The sequence below is a fragment of the Acyrthosiphon pisum genome, chromosome A2 (genome assembly GCF_005508785.2).
Source record: "Acyrthosiphon pisum isolate AL4f chromosome A2, pea_aphid_22Mar2018_4r6ur, whole genome shotgun sequence".
Classification (NCBI taxonomy): domain Eukaryota; kingdom Metazoa; phylum Arthropoda; class Insecta; order Hemiptera; family Aphididae; genus Acyrthosiphon; species Acyrthosiphon pisum.
In genome coordinates this window covers 53,024,674-53,044,425 of record NC_042495.1, presented here as the reverse complement: position 1 = coordinate 53,044,425, position 19,752 = coordinate 53,024,674, and the positions used below count along the sequence as shown (strand labels likewise).

The window sequence follows — 19,752 nt, the reverse complement described above, 5'->3', positions numbered from 1 at the left end:
CGACCTGTACCCCGTGTTCGGCGCCGCTGATAGTATACGCCTATTAATAATAGTGCGCTTTTATATTGATTATAATTCATAATATTACAGCGGGGTCGTATAATTTGATAAACATTTATAAAAATCCATTTCCACATTAAGGATGATTAAAAAGTGAAGAGTGTTTTGGTGCCGATGAGTTTTAGTACATTTGCCTGACTAAGTTTACACAGACAAACGTCTCGTGAAATAGTCTGATTAAGATTATATAATATCTGATCGGTGATCCCTCCCTAAATCTGTTCCAGAATCATGATCTGTAGAATAGTAGGATTTTTTTCATTTGAAACTTTGGAAGACAAAACTCTATTCAAGTCACTTTGACTTTGATTTTTGAAATAACTTTAATTATGCCAAAAACATACATTTAAAAATACTCAACGATTTGTGATTATACCGGGTGATTATTTTATCAAACAACACTCATTATTTCAAAAAGTGTAAATATTTTTTTACATACTTTCAAGTCACTTATAAAACAACGTTATTCTTAAAAAATTATATTTTTTATCCTTATATTTTTTTAAGTTTTTTACTTTTTTGAATGACAACATAGAGTTTTAGTTTTATATTCCAAAGCAGAATATTTTTCTTAGTATTTTGATACATGAAAACCGAATTTGGGGTGAGTAGTTTATGAGTTATAAATATTCAAAGTTTAGATGAGCGGAGCGGAGTGGTACGGGTTTACCCCGCGAAATGTTTGTCCACTTCTCCGCTCATAAATAAAGTATTTGATATAAGTATCCATCACTCGCTCTTATTGCTTAATAATCATTTACATACGGTGCCGGGTGCAATATATTATAAATTTCTTTTTAAAAAAAAGTCATGTATTATACATATATGTGTAAGAAATGTATAGATAAAGACTAAACTAAACCTCGATGCTTGGTTGTATCTAATTATTATATTATGCTTTTACGAAACAAGGATAGGTATACCATATAAACGACTAAACAGTTGTTTATTTGTATGTAATTAAATAAAAAAATAATACAATGGATTAATTCTTTGATTATTAATTAAATGTCAATTTGTGTACCTTATGGCTTATTGTGTATACTAAAGACGTGATAAAATATATTTTAATTTAGGACGAATGTAGGGGGGGACCAATTCCACGGGAGCTTCGAACAAAAACGTTCTGTTAATTGAAAAATATGAAATGGGAATAACGTAGACAAAAGTTTAAGTATCCACGTCTATAAAGATTCGTTACTCGGGGCCAAATGTTAGGTTTTATTCCAGTAAAATTGCCCTAAGACGTAATCATGCAGCCAGCGACCAAAGACGATTTGTAAAGACCTGTACGTAATCAGCGCAGTCATGATGATCCTGCAGACCCATCAAAACGTTAGGATGTAAAAACAACTATCGTTATACTCATCACATATATTTTTTAAATTGTATTATTGTCGAAGACAATTAGATATTGGTTAGGTATTGTTGGTATAGTTGGGTAACCGATGTATTAATATATTATTTTAATTATTGTTTATTGTACTTACTACAGAACTGATTCGGAAGGACGTATTTCACATGCAATTTTGTACAAGATTAGAATTTGCTTGTTTTTATGCCAAAATTATTTACATAACGACCTAACCCACTAGTTTCTCAAAGATAAAATAAAAACAGATCGAATATTATAGACTACGTATGATATTTTACCACACAAATCATGAGTGTGTGCATGTCAGACGTGAGCAAACATTTTCTTGTACAAGTAGAATATTAATTTAAATTTTGTATAGGAAGGTAGGTGCATTTTTTATGAAACAGAAAATGTAAATTAATATATTTGTATTTGACTTTATATTACTGACATCAACCACAGTAAAATAATATTATTATGCAATCGGTGGAGTACTTTAATACTATTAACAGGTAGGTATATAACAGATGGGTATAATATGTATTATTGCAGGATACAAAGAAATTACACTCATTGAACTACCGGTACAATATAATGCCAATAATAAATAGGTTAGATAATATTATTATGTATAATGTATTTATGTTCAATTGATCTAATAATTATTATCCTAACAATACGATACGTACGATACACAATCGTAATTCGTAATAAAATCGTACATACTTACTATATTATAATATAATATTATTGTTGGTTGATTAATTTCTAATGCAACTATAGATAATATTTAATTTTCCAAAAACTTTTGATTTTCTTTTAGTACATACACTCTACAGGTATAGTTAATAAAAATGTTGATATTTGCAGGTTTTTGCTTTACACCTACAGCGTTTTACCATGACCGGGAATGACTATTGACCTCCGTATTAAAATACAATTATATACCTATATGTAGTGTGTTCAATAGTATTAGCTTTAGAGTTATTTACATTAAATAAATAATAAAAACATTGTTCTATTAAATACTCAAATTTATAGACGCATTGGTTTTGCCTAAATTACAGTCTCAACTATAGATTGGCCAGGAAAAAATTTAAAATATCTGCTAAGAATTAAGAAAAGAAACCTCAGCTTCAAACTTGAAGAATTTTTACAATCAAAATAAGATAAAATAACACACAAACATAATATGTCTCAAAATTTAAAAAAAAGGTAAAAGTCATTTTTTTAAAAATAAAATGTATAAATTAGAACGGGTACTGGGTAGGACCCACTTAGCTGCATTTGTTCCAAAATAAATATTGATATACCTATAATAGTCTCTAAGACAATGTTGTCTGGATAATCGATATTTATAGACAAAAAAAACTAAAAAAATTGAAAACTGAGAATATCCGTAAACAGCTCAAAAAGAGAGAAATTATTTTCAAAATTGTATGGTGTATAGAAAATGCTAATATAAACATTCAGTGAAATTTTTAAGTATCTACAGTCATTCGTTTTTTAATTACAATAAAATAAGAAAATCGTTACACGAGAAATAGAGTGAATATCAAATGTTGTAAAAATATGAATTTCAAACTCTCATAAAATTTTTATTTGACTTTCTTGTAGACATTTTTTTTTTTTTGATAAAGGTAGACAAATTTATGAGGAATCATGTATTAAATTTTAAAATTATAGATTTAAAAAGAAATTTTTTTATGAATTTCTAAAATAATTCATAATTTGTTCGTATTTTGTCAATATTTGAACTTTAAATGCTTATAAATAAATTGTGACTATGAATTTTTGATTTTTTTCATCGGCTTTTGAAATAATATACTGGGAGCCTTCTATTAAATTTTCAAGCTTTTTTAACCAACAAATAAAATTTTATTGATATTTATAGAAAAAAAAACTAAAAAAAATGGAAACTGAAAATGTTCGTAACTAACGCAAAATTGTACAGTTTGCAAATAATTTGTAATTAGTATGCTACATAACTATGTATGATAAGTGATAATCAAGTAGTGTTCTAAGTTATAAGTCACTTTTGAGTTTGGGAAAAAACTTTTTAAAAAGTTTGAAGAATTCCGCGGGTAACTGTATAATATTATCTTATAGTTGCACGCAGTCTTGTTTGATATTGTCAATATATTTAGTAGGTATTGACGTATCGTAGACTAAAGCGTGGTTGGCGGTTGTACTTAATGATTTTAAGTGGATTCGTTTTTTAATATTTTATAAATAAAATTAGAATGATTTTCTGACCGAATTATGTGGACATGTGGTTTTCCATTGCAGTCGGTAAAACTGCATCTTGCAAGTACATTTAGGTTACAAGCGGATAACGTTATCTAAATCCAGCATATAAATTAGGATTTATAAGGCGACATGCAGGGTCGGTCATGTCTGTAAGATGTTTGTTAATATTATATACTTCTCTTGTTAGATCGATTGTAGAGTATGGATGTGTGGTATGGTCTCCAAGGACCAAATGTGACATTGTTCGAATTGAACGTGTTCAGCATCGTTTCTTGAACATGGTTTCTCGATCTATGGGCATTAATCATGAACCCCACGATTATAAGCCCGTCTTAATAGCACTCAATTTATCCACCCTAAGCGAAAGAAGAAATATGAGTGACATTAAACTTTTGAATGGTTTAGTCTCTGGTGTAATTGACTCACCAGACTTGTTATCTAGAATAGGTTTTCGCATTTCAGGTACAACCCGTTCTCGTGACCCCTACTACCTTGATTCAGTGTCAAAAAATTATTTGGAAGATGATCCTCTAAGGAGAGCTATGTCTTTAGTTAATAGTCAAACTAGTTAAACATTTTTTCTAATTTAGGTTTGTTCAGTTATATGTAATTTTCAGGAGCCTACTATGTACTACTATATAATTCTAATTTATTGATATTCAATGTGTTATGTTTAGATATATAATATGTATAAAATATGTTATAATGTATATTCATTAATATGTAATATATTGTAAAAGCTGTATGGCGTTTAAAATAAAAATAAAATAAAATAAAAAAATAAATCACTATAATATGTCAGGTAAGATTTTATCTGGTTTTTTTCCATTAGTGATATTATATTAAATAAAAATTGTCTTCAAGTATGACATTTTTTTCTAAAGACAAAGTTTTCTATATTTAAGGAGGTCAAAAAAATATATTAATTCATGGTACAGTTTTTTTTTATACCAGTAGTTTTATCTATCAATATTTTTTTTATTCGAAAAAGCAAATATGATTTGAAAACATAAAATTACAATATTGATAATATAAAATAAAAATAATATATGAAAATGTTTAAATAGTCACATTAACCGTGTGCATTGTAACCACGGTTATCTATAGAATATTATACCTTAAACATTTTAAACGATTAATGAAATTTAAATTATTTTATTTGTGACAATTTGTTCATGATCATGAATAACGCTGGTAAATGTGAAAACGAAAACAAATTATGAACACTACGTATATCAGTTATGCATAGGCGCAAATAGGGGGGGGGGGTTAGAGGGTATTAGCACCCTCTAATAATTTATGTGTATATGTGTCAAAACTTCTCCTTACAACAACAAAAAAAACAGTTTATCATCAGACATGAGGGTATCAGAGTATAATGAATGACACAATGAACTCGACAATTGTCATCTTTTCGAATTCAAATCTATTTAGAACATTTATCATTATTTTCCAATGTCTCTACTAAACCCGGTCGTTGTGGTCGGTTATATTATTATCAGTTGTCAAGTTCAGCAGCGACTCAGCGCTATGACAATAGTATCGCGAGTAGGTATCTACTAATATAAACATTTCCTTCGGACAAAAACCTAATTACGATATACGAATCACTTGTCAGTTGGTGTTCACTTATGAGTTCCAAGTTTTCGACATTCTGTGTAATTGTGTATGCCGTATGGTATTATATGTATAATATAATATCCTATACAGGATGTAATAAATGTAATAAATAGAACTGACTTTTGAAATAACTTTTGTTCTAATCAATATTTAAATTGTTTTTTTATATACAATTAATAGTCACTTATTATAGTTAATAATAGTTTATTATAGTTTCAAATATATTATGCAAACAATTATTTATATATTTTAATTAGGTACTTATTTTTTAACATTGAAAATAAAAAATAAAAAATTTGATTTCAATTTTTTTAGATAAGTATATTCAAAATAGCCAATTTGTGAATCTGATTATAAAAACAATAATTTTGATACTAAAAACATTTATCTAAGTCAAGTAGTTTATTTTTGGAATTTTTGATGTATCAATATTTTTTTGATTAAATGAATTTGGAACGTATACGTAAGTTATTATAATAACTTCTTTCAAAATATTTTTTTTTGGAAATTTGCTGACATGAGTATAATTTCTTAAATTATTTACTAATTTTAACAACTTTTGTCATACGTTTAAGTAGCGTCATTTTTTTTTCGTCAAGTCTTTCTGTTTTTCTGTTACACCTTGTATACTAATATAGTATACTTTATTTGTTATATTTTTTGAATAAAATATAAAAAAGTTGTTTTAAATTTTTGATAAATTAAAATTGACTATTGTATTCATTTTTATAAAATGTACCTAATGCACTATAAGTCTTCAATGTTAAATTGTCATAAAACATTTTTGCTCAAAAAGATCATAAATGCCTCATAGTTATAATTGAATTTAAAGAAAATGCAGAGCTTATAAGCACCCTCAATTTTTGTATTGAAATTGCGCCTATGCAGTTATGTACATATCAACAACCTCCAGAACAATATGCAAAATACAATTTTGTATTCGAATTCTCTGCAGCATACCTACTTTAAAACGTATTCGTATTTTGTATAGTATCATATCCTTCTATATTTCATCACATTCAGTACCTATTATAATAATATGTAATAATTATTACAAGTTAAAAATTGCTCATGATGAGCATTCGTGTAGATGTATTACATATATCTATTTTATATAGTATTATACATTTATAACACATCTAGTTTGCGGTAGTATTCAGCACGCGTCTAAAATAAAATAGCTATAATATAATAGTGACGATAACCATAACCGCGGTCGGTGAACTCGACGGATTGTAGAAAAATAGGATTTGAAAACTTACGCGTGACATCGCGACTGCAATGCGCGCCCTCGCCCCCGACCACATTCGCTAGACCTAACCCGGAAATTACGAGATTTGTCGTCGGGCGCGTCTCATATAATATAATATAGTCAGTATCGTCCGAGAGGAAAGAAAGAAAAAAGGAATTTTGCGAAATTCCTTTAGGCGACCCATTTGACGACGGCGCGGGAATTCACCCATCATACCGGTATTATTATAATAATCTAAAACAGGAAAGAATAAAACGGTTAGGTCAGGCTCTGCCGTGATCGTCACCGGCAATAATATTATATTCTTATTATGCGTCTCCTGGCAAACTATCAAAACGTGCCCGCTGCCGATTGGTATATAGGTATAATATGATATTATAACGGTCAAACTTAGGTATATCGCCACGAACAAGTTGTCTACGCTACGGTATACACGCGAAGCCTGCAGTTTGCGATTATTATTCTCGTTCGGAGCAAAAACATCGATTGACATAATAATTATTGTGCGCATATTATACAAATCCTACGAATTGGCGCGTATTTACGGCGGGTGAGGCCAGGGTGATAAATTATAATATTATATCGACTCCAGATCCTTAAAAAGGATTCTTCGAATATTTTTAAAATGTATTTGATAAATAGAAATTTAATACGCCATTGATTTTATAACTATACTATATTTATATTATCTGGTCTACGGTTATTGATATCGTTTTAAATATTTAAAAGAAAATGTATTTATTATTTTTCAGTTTAATCATAAGAAACTGAAGAAACTATGATTTTATAGTATAATTATTATTAACACACGATTTACTGTTTTGTGTGTTTGATATAGGTATAGCCAAGGAAGGTGATGCAACGTTAAGTCAGTGCCAAAGTACGCACTTTGCTATGTCAAAGGAAGATATTTTTTTATTCATTTCTTCCCAAAGATAATCATAAATACGCTACTGGCCCGATGTAAATAGGTATACAGTATAAATATAGTATTACTTACTGTATTACCCGACCTTTAGGCGGAAAAAAAATGATTAAGAAAATAATAACGACGTGGCAAAACCCGGATAGATGCCGCGACTGGTCTAGGCACCCGGAAAAGGGGAAAGCTGGCCCGTGGAAAAAAAGGTCATCATTATAAAAATCTTACTAAGCCCAGTTAACAAAATATATTATATTTGATGTATTTTTATGTAGGTATAAACCAATTTGCCCCAATCCCTAGACAAATTTCAGCGTCCACCTATGTGGGTGTATCTTCTTTCGGCTGCATACAATAGTTGCGTTCCAGAGATAACTACGAGAAAGGGTCTAATATCCGAATCGCAGCCTGTGATTTTTGCGTCATATCAGAGTTGCTGCCCGAGATTAATAATTACCATATTATCTGGCATACCGATATAATATTATATTATTGTTCCCCATTCGATAATAACGCAGTCATATATAGGTTTATAACATTTTATAATATCATATTCTTTTTTACCAGTTCCAGTTCAATCTTAACCAAGAACTAATGACTGTATATGATGATACAAAAATATCAAATACACCTTAGTGCCTTAATCGTCACTTTTCTACCGCTGCAGAGAACGTTTCACCGCTGACCGATTTCATTTCTAGGGTTAAGTCACACATTCAAAAATATATTAGAAAAAGAAACATTTATTTCTAATGCTGTGAAACAGTTAGAATAAAATCAAATTGGCAAACTTGAATTTATAAAAATAATATCATACAAGTTTTTACCAGTGCCATAATATTAATTAAAAATATTTAATACGACAAACGTTTTAAATAAAATCATAATAACATTTTTAACTTAAATATATCCAAAGGCTTATTAAAGGGGGGAATTGTCCACTCCGCCACCCCTTGAATAAGCCTTTGAATAGAGATACAGAAAATGTAAATGTAAATTGCACGGCACATGTTTATACCTCTCGTATGATAAATTTGGCCGTAGACGGATTGTTTATTTGTATTATTATAATGGTGGAGAAAATCAATTATTGCGTTGTTCTCGTCGTCGCGTGTACCGACCATAGTATAATATTGTATTATTCGTTGTAAGTATTTTATATTTTATTTGTATCATATTATATTATTACATTATATACGACTGTGTTTGATGATGATGGTAGTAGTGGTCGTGGTTGTGGTCGTGGTCGTATTTTTATTATCGTTATTACTTATTATATTATACATTTATATTGTTCCGGCCGTAATTGAATTTCGTCATCTCCTTTGGTCGTATAACATTTCATTATATTATACAGGTACTGCCGCGGTATATATAAGTATAACAATATATTATGTGTATATACTATATATATTATATATATATATTTCAGTAGATCGCCTGATCACGCGAACACACGTCATGCTACGTAGGTAGATACATGATCATGGTGCACCGTATACAGAGGACGATAGAAACTCTGTGACTGTGCATCACAGACCATAGTAATTAATATTATGGGTTAATTTTTTCGATTGATTTGTTATCAAGTGCAGATCAATGCGAACAAGTATAGGTATCGTTGTATCAAGTAGGAATCATAATATTATGAAATTTGAGAACGGTTATCGACTTTTTACCGTAGGTACTGGGTATAATATATTATTTAATATAATATTATACAGTGTATGTTGGCGATGTATAACACAATGAACACAAATAACACCTGGGACAGCTTTTTTTAGGTGGGCTATAAACCCAACATGACGACCGGTCATCGAAGGAGCGCCATCCGTTGCGCATGCAATAATATTTGTCAAGGGGACATTTTTTCTGGTAAAATATTCCTCCACCGCTTGAAAAATCGACGACCCTTTGGTATCAGTGATCAAACTTGTAGCAAACAATAATTCCTCGACGATTTCTTTACGTTCATTAATGAACCTCACGTAAGCTAGTAATATAGCTTTATTATCTTTCATAGTTGATTCGTCAATCTGTAGTGCAAAATTATTTTCTCTTAAATAATTTATAAGTTTGTTTTCGATGTCATCTGCCATTTTATCAATTCTTTTGGAGACAGTGTCATTGCTCAAAGGAATTGACTTAATCATCTTATTGCTAGTACCCTCTCCTTGCATAGTATCGATTATTTCCTTGAGAGCCGGTAAAATAAGAGTTTCACCGATTGAATGAGGTTTACTGTTTTTTGCTACCAATAAAGACACCTTGTACGAAGCGACAAGTCCTTTATCAAGATCAGATGTTTGTTTTTTAAATAAACTATTTGGAAGTTCATGTTCAGTTTTGTAAGTTTTAATATTGGAATTCAGAATGATTTAACCTATTATAATCGAACTTTAGGTAACAATATTTGCTGTGTTTGTGTGTCAGGTTTTTCCGATTTTTAATTTTTACCGAGTAAAAAGTGTTTTAAAATTTTAATATTTCAAACAGGTATGTACTTACTCAAAATTTGAAATTCCTATCGTCAATAACCGACGTATAGCGCACAGATAATGTTCTTATCTTTAAGTCTGATAATATGAATATTTATATCGGCCAATTTAAACTAATATTATTAGAACTGACGATGTTAAACGTGAACTGCTGGGCGTAAATTTGTAATATTGTATGCATTTGTAAGAGTAAGACGTAGACAACAAATGCGAATAATATGGTCTTAAGTCACAGTCTTTCCACTCGGTTGCATCCAAAAACCATACACTTAAACGATTCAATCATCGTTGCATAGCTATGGACTATTATTCCACTATTTAAGTGCATTCATCTACAGCAGACCAATTGTCTGGTATCAGGTAGTATAGACATTAGAAGTATATTATTATTATTATAATATTATTCTTATAAAGTTTAAGTTTAAAAAAAAATGTATTTGTAAACAATTGTAACTAATGGCTTTGTCGTCGATGTTAATTAAGAACAATAAAAAAAAAAAATATTCTTATAGTACAATAATCGTATTTGTATAAAAATACAATCAGATGCAATTAGTAGATTAATAGTTCAGTTGGTGTGTATACCAGTCGCCAGAAACTAATAGAATTGAATATTAATTTTATTTTCAATTTATTTATTGTAGGTACGTTTATTTTTTTATCAAAATATATTACAATATTCTTAAGCTTTAAATTTTGATAAATAATAAATGAAACATTAAGTGTGTGGTTTTTCTATACAATAGTTAATAACCTTAATAAGTGTGTGGTTTCATCCTGTATTTTATCTAAAGTGTGAAAATTACTCGTCATCTACACATTTACAATGCCGAGAGACGTACTTGATTGTACTACATTATTTTTCAGTTATTAGGTAACTTATTATAGGTTATTATACCTAGGTATTTATTGTTAAAAACGGTTGGGATAAGTTTTGTAAATATTATGAGTCTCGAATAATGCAAACAGCAATTTCATATATGTGTTATTATATGTAGTGCTTTATCATTGTTTTTAGATTTTGAGCCACAAGAAGATTAATGTGTGCCTATTGGTTTTACAACGATATATTTTTTCTTTGTCATTTTTTTTACCGTGATAATCAGTTTAATGAGTGTGCTAAATCGAGTAAATAAAAAAATACCTACTATGTAAATACATTATTATTATTACTTACTGTGATGATATTAGTTCTGGTATTTTTTCTTTATATTCATACAGAATGTATAATGTATATCGTATAACATGTTCAATATTAAACAACACTCTTCGGACTTCGACAAATAGTTAAAATAAAAAAAAAAAAATTGATGATATTCTTTTTTTCAATTCTAGATTCTTAGTGAAGCGAGAAATGTAAAACAATGATGTTTTCCATTTTTTATCGTCTTTTGTATTAACGTTTTGTTTATATATTTTTAACTAGATGGATAGAACAAAACGTTCCATGAAGCAATATTAATGACCAAAAATCGAGTTGATGGATGCAATGGCATGCATAGATATAGTAATAATGTTAAACTTTTATTATATACTACGAGTATCTAACAATAACCACCAATAGGTACATAAAACGCATAAATGCATTGCTTGTTACGTTCAAACAAATTAATATTTCCAATCATTTGAAACTTTGAATGAACGTTTTACCAAGTTGGTATAAATTGAAATCACTCGCTTATTAATATTCAGTATATTGTTATAGTTATTATACTATGATCCACAACGATGCAAATATTGTATAATATACCACGGTTACCATAATATGCATAATTTCTAACTTGGTTCCAACACCATTTGGTAAATTTGAATTTGGAATCTGCAGCCATTGCGGACTAGTGATCTTCATTAACTATTATTAATATTGCATATATAATTCGATACTTAAGTATAAAATAATTTATATAGGTTGTAACAGAAAGACTTCCGTTCTAATCAATTTTTAATAACACTTTTTTTTTGTTTAATTCCAAAAATAAAAAATAAAAATTTTATTACATTTTTTTGGACAAATTCGAAATAACTAATTTTCAAATCTAAATTTGAGACAAAATTTGATGGTAAAAACGTATATTTAAGTCAAGTAGTATTTTTTACAATTTTTTAAAATATTAATGTTTTTTTGGAGTAAATTAATTTGAAATGTAATACCTAACTTTTTACAAAATATTTTTTTTTTTGGGGAATTTCCTGATATAAGTATATTTCTTAAATTATTTACTATTCATAATACATACGTTTGACTAGTATCAATTTTTTTTTTTTTGTCAGGTTTTTTTATTACATCCTGTATATATTATATAATTAATTATTCTATTCATATTAAAAACATTTTAAGTCTATCTACAACGATTGGAATTTTTTTTCTAAATGCTTTAAAACTTAATATAAATTAATATTTTTAAATGATTTAACCTGTTTCATAAATTATAATAAAAAACAGTTAATAATGGACTTAAATTTTACCACGAATATGGTTTGTTTTTAATCTTTTAGATGTCAATATAATATCAAATTATTATGTTTACTTTTTAAATTATTCAATTCAAAAAATTAAATTACATTATTAAAATTTAAAACCAATCAAAAAGACTGAAAAGATTATTAAGGTAAGTGTTAAGGTTGTACGTTTAGGTTATTTTTATCACTGATTATAAATACAAATTACAATATAGGTACACACAGTATTTATATTGAAATATTTTGATAACTTAAGAAACTACCTAGGTTTATTGCATAATATGTTTATTCGTTATTGCATCTTCGTATAATATACTTTTTCATAAGCTATTACTTTTCTATTACTCATAGCTTATGAACAATTGATTGATTTATAAATGTTTTCGTGTATAGGTTATGAATTTATATTTTTATTACATACCCTCAATAATCCGTGTGTAACAAATATTATTTACTAATATGTTTCAAAAATTTTAATGTTCTAATCCAAAGTGAAAATATGTTGAAAACGAATAAATCTATTCACAATCAATTATATTTTCTGTATATTCTTGGCTGGTAACCTAAACGTTTTGTATTTATATATAGGTATAGGTATTATAAATAAGAATATACAACCAGATACACCGCCTCAAAACCAATGCACAGACCATCATTTTCTGTTGGGTACCTAGCCACGTCGGAATCCGAGGAAATTAATTGGCTGATACTCTTGCCAAAGAAGCCATCTCCTCCCACCTCTCCCGCCAAATCCACACCTGTACTTTTCAGGACCTCAAAACCACCATCGACAACCACATTCTAACTCAATGGCAGATCCTATGGTCAACTCTCCACACCAAGCTTAACAAAATAAAGCCAGGGAGTAATCTTAAACAGACTACGGATAGGCCACACATGGATGACTCATAAACACCTTATGGACAGATCTGAATCCGAACAATGCTAAACTTGCGGTGAAACTTCTACGGTTGAACACATAATATGCCACTGCCGTAAATTCGCCGATATCAGAACTAACCTCAACATATCAGACAACCTGGAAGAAGCACTTAGTCCACAGTCAAGCAACATAAAACAAATACCTAATTAACTATTTAAAATTAACGAAATTATATCACCTAATATAACCGAGATACTTTTCAAGCATTCCATTTATTATTTTGTATCCATTTATATATCTATCTTTGTATCTATCTATCTATTGTTATTGCAATTTTCATATCTTATTACTATGTACATATCATTACTAATGTCTCACACTTTTGTTAAAAAATATTAATGTTTTATTGTTTTAATGCCAATAACCTTTGTTGTTGCGGCTTAATTAAATAAAAAAAAAAAAAAAAATAAGTATATAACTAGTAGGTAGGGTGCAGTTCAAATTGAATTTTTTTCCTGAACGTTCCAAAAGCACAACATTTTTTATATAAGTACATCAAAGAACTTAAAAATGAAACTTTTTTTATTTTAAACTTTAAGTACATTATTCGTATATTTGATAAGAATGAATATAATTAGATAAAAATGTACCATACACTATGTAGGTAGTATCTAGGTATCTACTATATTAAAAATAAAAATAATTTAAATACTTAGTTGTTATTTATTTTGTTTTGTCTTATTATTTTTACCTATAATGTATAGATACAAGTTACTAGATACCAGATAATTGCGACGGCAACAATCTGATAAATGCATTTTTGTCACGTGCAGACAAATATATATTATAGATAGGTCATTACGACTTGTATCAATCGCGATAACACCAAATTCCGTATATTTAAACATCACAAAGTATAGATTTTTGTTTAATCATTTTTACTTAACATTAAGTTTAAAACAATTTTTAAATTAATTTTTTTTTAAAGTTTTGTAATATTATTAGTGCATTAGGTAAGTCGATTTTTTTAAAGACGCTTTTCTTGTATTTTGACACAATACAATCCATTCCTAACTTATAGACATATTCCTATAGAAATATTGTTGCACTTAAAGCTTTAGGTATATAATTTTTCGTCTTTTTAAACTGATTGAAAGTAAGTGAAATATTCATAAGGTTAAAATTCTATGAATTTTTGATTTTCAATAGCAGAAACATTCGAAATGTGCATTCCTAAACATAATTTCGTATTGTGCTTCAAAAATGATATAATGTACTAAAAACCTTATACTTTAAAATTCCCTATATCCACAAAGAAAGATCTAAGCATAACTAAATATTTTTTTGTTTTCTTATGTATGTGTTAATTTTTAATGTCAAATCAAAACTAATAAAATGTTTATATAGCAGCAAAAATTGTAAAATTATTTTGTCATGAAAATAATTACATACTTTACAATTTATGTCAATTGCAATTAAATGTTATACACCCAAGTTACTCCATAGATACGTTTATAAATGCGTGTATAATAATGCTTACATTATATAGTACCTATACATATACATCTATACATTCTACAATATATAATTAGTAATAATTATTCTCCGCGATCAGTTCACTACATAGTACATAGTGCCTACTGGCTACTGGCTTGCCAACAATTATTGTAATATTTATTTGCACAGATAATTTGTTATAAATTCCAATACCTACATCGATATGAATATAATATATTAAATTATAATTGTTTGCATGACCGAGCATCGATTACGGCTACTCGATAGGCATAGGTACCTCGATAAACATAATGTGATTTAAACTGGCAAAAGGGAATTCAACGTTTATTTTACCACCGGACGCAAGAAAACATGATATTTTATGTAATGTTAATATTAGATACCTATTTAAAAAAAACCAATGTTTTTTTTAAGATGGAATTACATCCGTGAGTGCTGACTCCGTCTGCATATCATTCGGTACCGTTTTTACGCACTATAATATTGTGTCTTCTATATAATTAAAACCTATGTAATTTGTGGTTTCAGACGCGTTTTGACCGGACCCGCCAAAATGGCAGTGCCAGGGCCGTCATTTAGAGTAAAATAATGGGGGGGGGGGGCAAGCATCTTGAATAATATATATGATTCAAATTGTATGTGCTCTAACTGCCACCCCCACACTGTACCGTAATGTCGCCTACGGGCAGAGAACATTACAAGTACAGAAGAATCTATTTAACATTTTAACCCTGTTATTTTTAATATAGAGTGTATGTTTATAAGTGAAATATAGCTATATTATGAGACTCCTTCCGGGCTAAGATATTAATCTATCGATCTATCGATCTATAGTTAGATATCGCCGTGAAAACCCCGTCAAAATCGGTTCATCCGTTTCGAAGCTTTTCATAGACAAACAGACAAATGCTGACAGACTGACTTTTCAAAAAAATAAAATAAGATCGTTTTTTAATTGAAAAAGTGTCCATTTTCCCAAACTAGGCGGATAATGATTTTTTTTGTATCCTGTTTTTAGTAGAATGTACGTAAGTACTCATTTTTAGGTCTCGTGTATATCGTTCCGCAAAATCGGCTAGAAAATAAAAATAACTGTATTCAGCTTAAAAATATTTTTAGGTTAATATTATTCTGTAAGCCCTCTCGTAGGCTATTATAATAATATTTTAATTTCAAAGCATTTTAAAGTTGTAAATTAATTTGACATTTTATGTGTTAGTATAATGTAGGAAACACGAGGTGTGGGTATGGTGTCCTCTTAAGTCTCAACTCGATCTTCTATTGTATAAACATATCGTTTACCTATAACCAATATAATAACAATAACCTAGTTGGTGGATTTATTTTTGTATAATGTCTATATATTATTTGTTGTTTAACCGTCATAGGTTTAAGTACAATAATATCCATTTCCTACCTAATCGATTTTATACTATTGGGTAAATTTATTGAATTAGTTGAGTTAAAAATTAAAATGTATACTTTACACGTATGCTTAAAAATAAAAATTATTAGCATCATTGTGTAAAAATGTAAGTGTTTCTACATAGTAAAATTTAAAATAATTCCTCATAAATTCAACAATTACCCATGTTTCAATTGTAACTCGCTTAATTACACAAAGTTTGGATCTTTATTTATTTAGTGGATTGCTTTTGTAAATAATAACGCAAGTGAATCTTTGAGAACCATAATATATTCGCGTACTTAACTAGATGTATACAATTTATTAGGTATACTTTAGTAAACATATCAACGCTCGAGAGCAACGTGGTCTGAATGGTTTTTGTCCATCGTATAATGCATAGACATATTACACAATATATATTTTTTCAACGAATTTATCCTTGTAAGATGACTATTTTTTTTTTAACAATTCGTGATTATTTAATTTTAAAATGTCAACCATTTGCTTCATTGTTTAATGTTTATTCGCCAAATATATTGATTATAGTTTTAGGCTAAATCGCTTTAATTATTTTTTTTTTTTTTTTAAGTGTAAAAAAGTTTTTAAGTTGTGTACACTGTACAACGTTTAACTTTTGTATACAAATTAAGCTCACGAACACTTAAAGAAAGACTCTACTTATAATTTTCCAAATAGCTAAGCGAATATATTTTTTTATTGTTTTTTTCTTCCATTATGGAGTTCAGCGTTCTTACTAAGGCGTAATAAAAATAAACTATAACGATAAAAAAAAACATTGTAATAAACTTAAAAAAAAAAAACTATTTCATTTCAACTATATCGCATCATGCCCAACTCGGATTTTCTAATATGCACTCGAGTGTTGTAACCCGTTTTCCTCGTTCGTCTGATGTCACACGCGCACAATGACTCACCGGGTTCACCATAATATTTTTTCTTCGATTCCGATTTTTCTGCGTCCTACAAGGACACGCTCGGACTCGGTACAGGTATAAGTGGAAGGGAAGAAAGAAAACAATTTAGCCATGCAAGAAGGAAAAAAGTACCTACTGCGGACAAAAAAAAAAAACAACAAAACGTACACCGGCAAAATAAATACCACTGTCCATCATGTTTACACTCCGATGATGCAATGACACGGACGTACGCACAAAGGAGATGCACATAATCTTCTTTTATACATAATTTATATATACATATAGGCATGTACGAGAACGAGCGGTTATTATCGTTGATTTTTTTCCACCTGATTTTTCGTCGCCTCTCTTATTTTTCATCTGCATCATCATCATCATCATCATTCATCATCATCATCATATTATAGTTTTCTACTATACTTTATACCATTCCAATGTTGCTGCTTCTCATATAACTTATATTGTCGTCGCGCGTGAGGTAAATGAGGCTTTAAGGAACCTTGATCTTGGTAGCAAGGCTCTCGTCGTCTCTCCATACGAAGTTAGATGATATACGAATACGATGACGATCATCGTGATGATGTATATGTGTAGATCCCCTTTGTCACGGTATCATCATTATCTCAAGACGGCCTTCGGGCTTCGAAGTATGTTTGTTTTTCTTTGAACACGAATCATTGCCAAAAGGTTACCCCCTCCCTTTCTCTGAAAATAATATTGCCCTTGGATTTGGACTAAGTAGTTTTTGGGCCGCGATGCACTTAATGCAAAAAGTGCATTTTACGACGCAAAATTATAAATGTAAAACAATAAATTTTAATAATCATTCCGTGAAACATAGGTACCTATACCTAATAAGATTTTTCCATTCTATAACGAAATCTACTTAGCTTTAGCAGATTGTCCTATAATATATAGTTAAAAACTAATGTCAAACGTATAAAAAAATAGTGTTAAACTTCCAAGTTGATATTATTGCAATCGTTTTTAAATATTATGTATTGTTTTTTGTTTACCTATAATGTGTCGGTATTAGGTATTTTTAGATTCTGAGCGGAGCGAGGGAGCTATTGTTTTTACAATGGTGTTTATGCCACTGGAAAAACCACCGAAAAATTACGAAAAAACGCTAAAAGTGGGATTTTAATTTCCAACGCTTTGTTTATCACCATAGAAACGAATAAAAAATTGTAATATTTTGATATTAGTTCAACTTGATTACCTACATGATAAAATAAATAATAACAATATAAAATATCCAGACTGACAAACCGTCTCCGCTCAGAATCGTTTTTCTTATAGGTACAATGATATTATATCATTGAATTCAAATTTAATACAACCATTATACAATGACTCACTTGTAATCTACTGTACAGCAGAATGACATCCACTTATCTGCTATTTTATTTTTCATTCCATTATAAATATAATATAATATATGATATAATATAAAGTTTGTTGGTTGTTACCAATTACAAAAAAGAAAACGATTTTCATATACCTATTCGTCAGTTAAATGTATATTTTTTCTAATCGTTAAGACTTAAGCTGTACACGTGTTATAAAATCCAAACAAATGTTCATCGGCTTTAAAATTACCGGACGCATACATTTTAAATTTAATATTTTTATTGTACTGTACAATAAAACATATTATGTGGCTGTATGTCGTAGATATATTATTATTATAATACTAGTAAATTACTTTCAGCATATAGATATTTAAAATATTATTACGTAGATAGAGATTTCTCAATGCTTTAAGGCTTCTTGCATTTGAGACATGAGATTTGCATATTTTAGTTTCTATTGTGAGCTTTGGTATTAAACCTCAAACTAATAAAATATATTTTTCCGAAATACCTACACATATAACATTTTACATTAAATCTTATAAACCTATTGCAATTTATTCACCATGGTTATTTTGTAACAGATAGTCATTATTTCCTTTAGCATACTTCCGTAGTATTTTTTCCTCCATTCGTCATATTTATTTATTATTACAAATAAGTAATAAGGATACAATTTAACATAATTGAATATGTTTTATGTTAAATAAAGGTTCTTAATTAAAATGTTTAGGCAATAATCATTTAGTTTTGGATTTATATTAACATTATCATACATAAAATAATTTTAGATATTTATTACATCTCATGAATATAAATGTATGTACTCATTTATTTGTCATCAATTATCTTAGCTAGGTATTTGTAAAGTTTTTAAATTTGTTTTCTAAAATTAATCCAGATAAATTGATTAGATTAAGCTGCTGTTATAAAACCAAAAATTAAGCTAGAAGACGTGATAATGTAATTTAAAAAGTTTATAATTTTGATGAGATAAGAGAAATAATATATTATATTAACGGAATACGATTTACATTGATTCAAATGCACACGTTCCGAGATGACTCCAGCACGAAATGTTATTTTCGTTTCGTCTTAGGCAGGTGATGACTGACTTGCTAGACACTCTAGCATGGTTTTCAAATTTTAATTTTTTTACATATACAAAAAAGCATCGGACATACATACATTATTTTACCGAATTGGTCATAGGAGATGTATAGACACTGAA

General features: G+C 28.8%; 1 protein-coding gene across 1 annotated transcript; it reads right to left on the bottom strand.

The window, feature by feature from the left end:
• Positions 1 to 8,945: 8,945 nt before the first annotated feature.
• Positions 8,946 to 11,808, bottom strand: LOC103308277 (zinc finger MYM-type protein 6-like). Its single transcript, XM_029489956.1, has 3 exons — positions 11,741 to 11,808; positions 9,395 to 9,783; positions 8,946 to 8,986 (listed from the first exon to the last, which is right to left on the bottom strand). The coding sequence occupies exons 1-3, from the start codon at positions 11,806 to 11,808 to the stop codon at positions 8,946 to 8,948; spliced, it is 498 nt and encodes a 165-aa protein (XP_029345816.1).
• Positions 11,809 to 19,752: the final 7,944 nt, after the last annotated feature.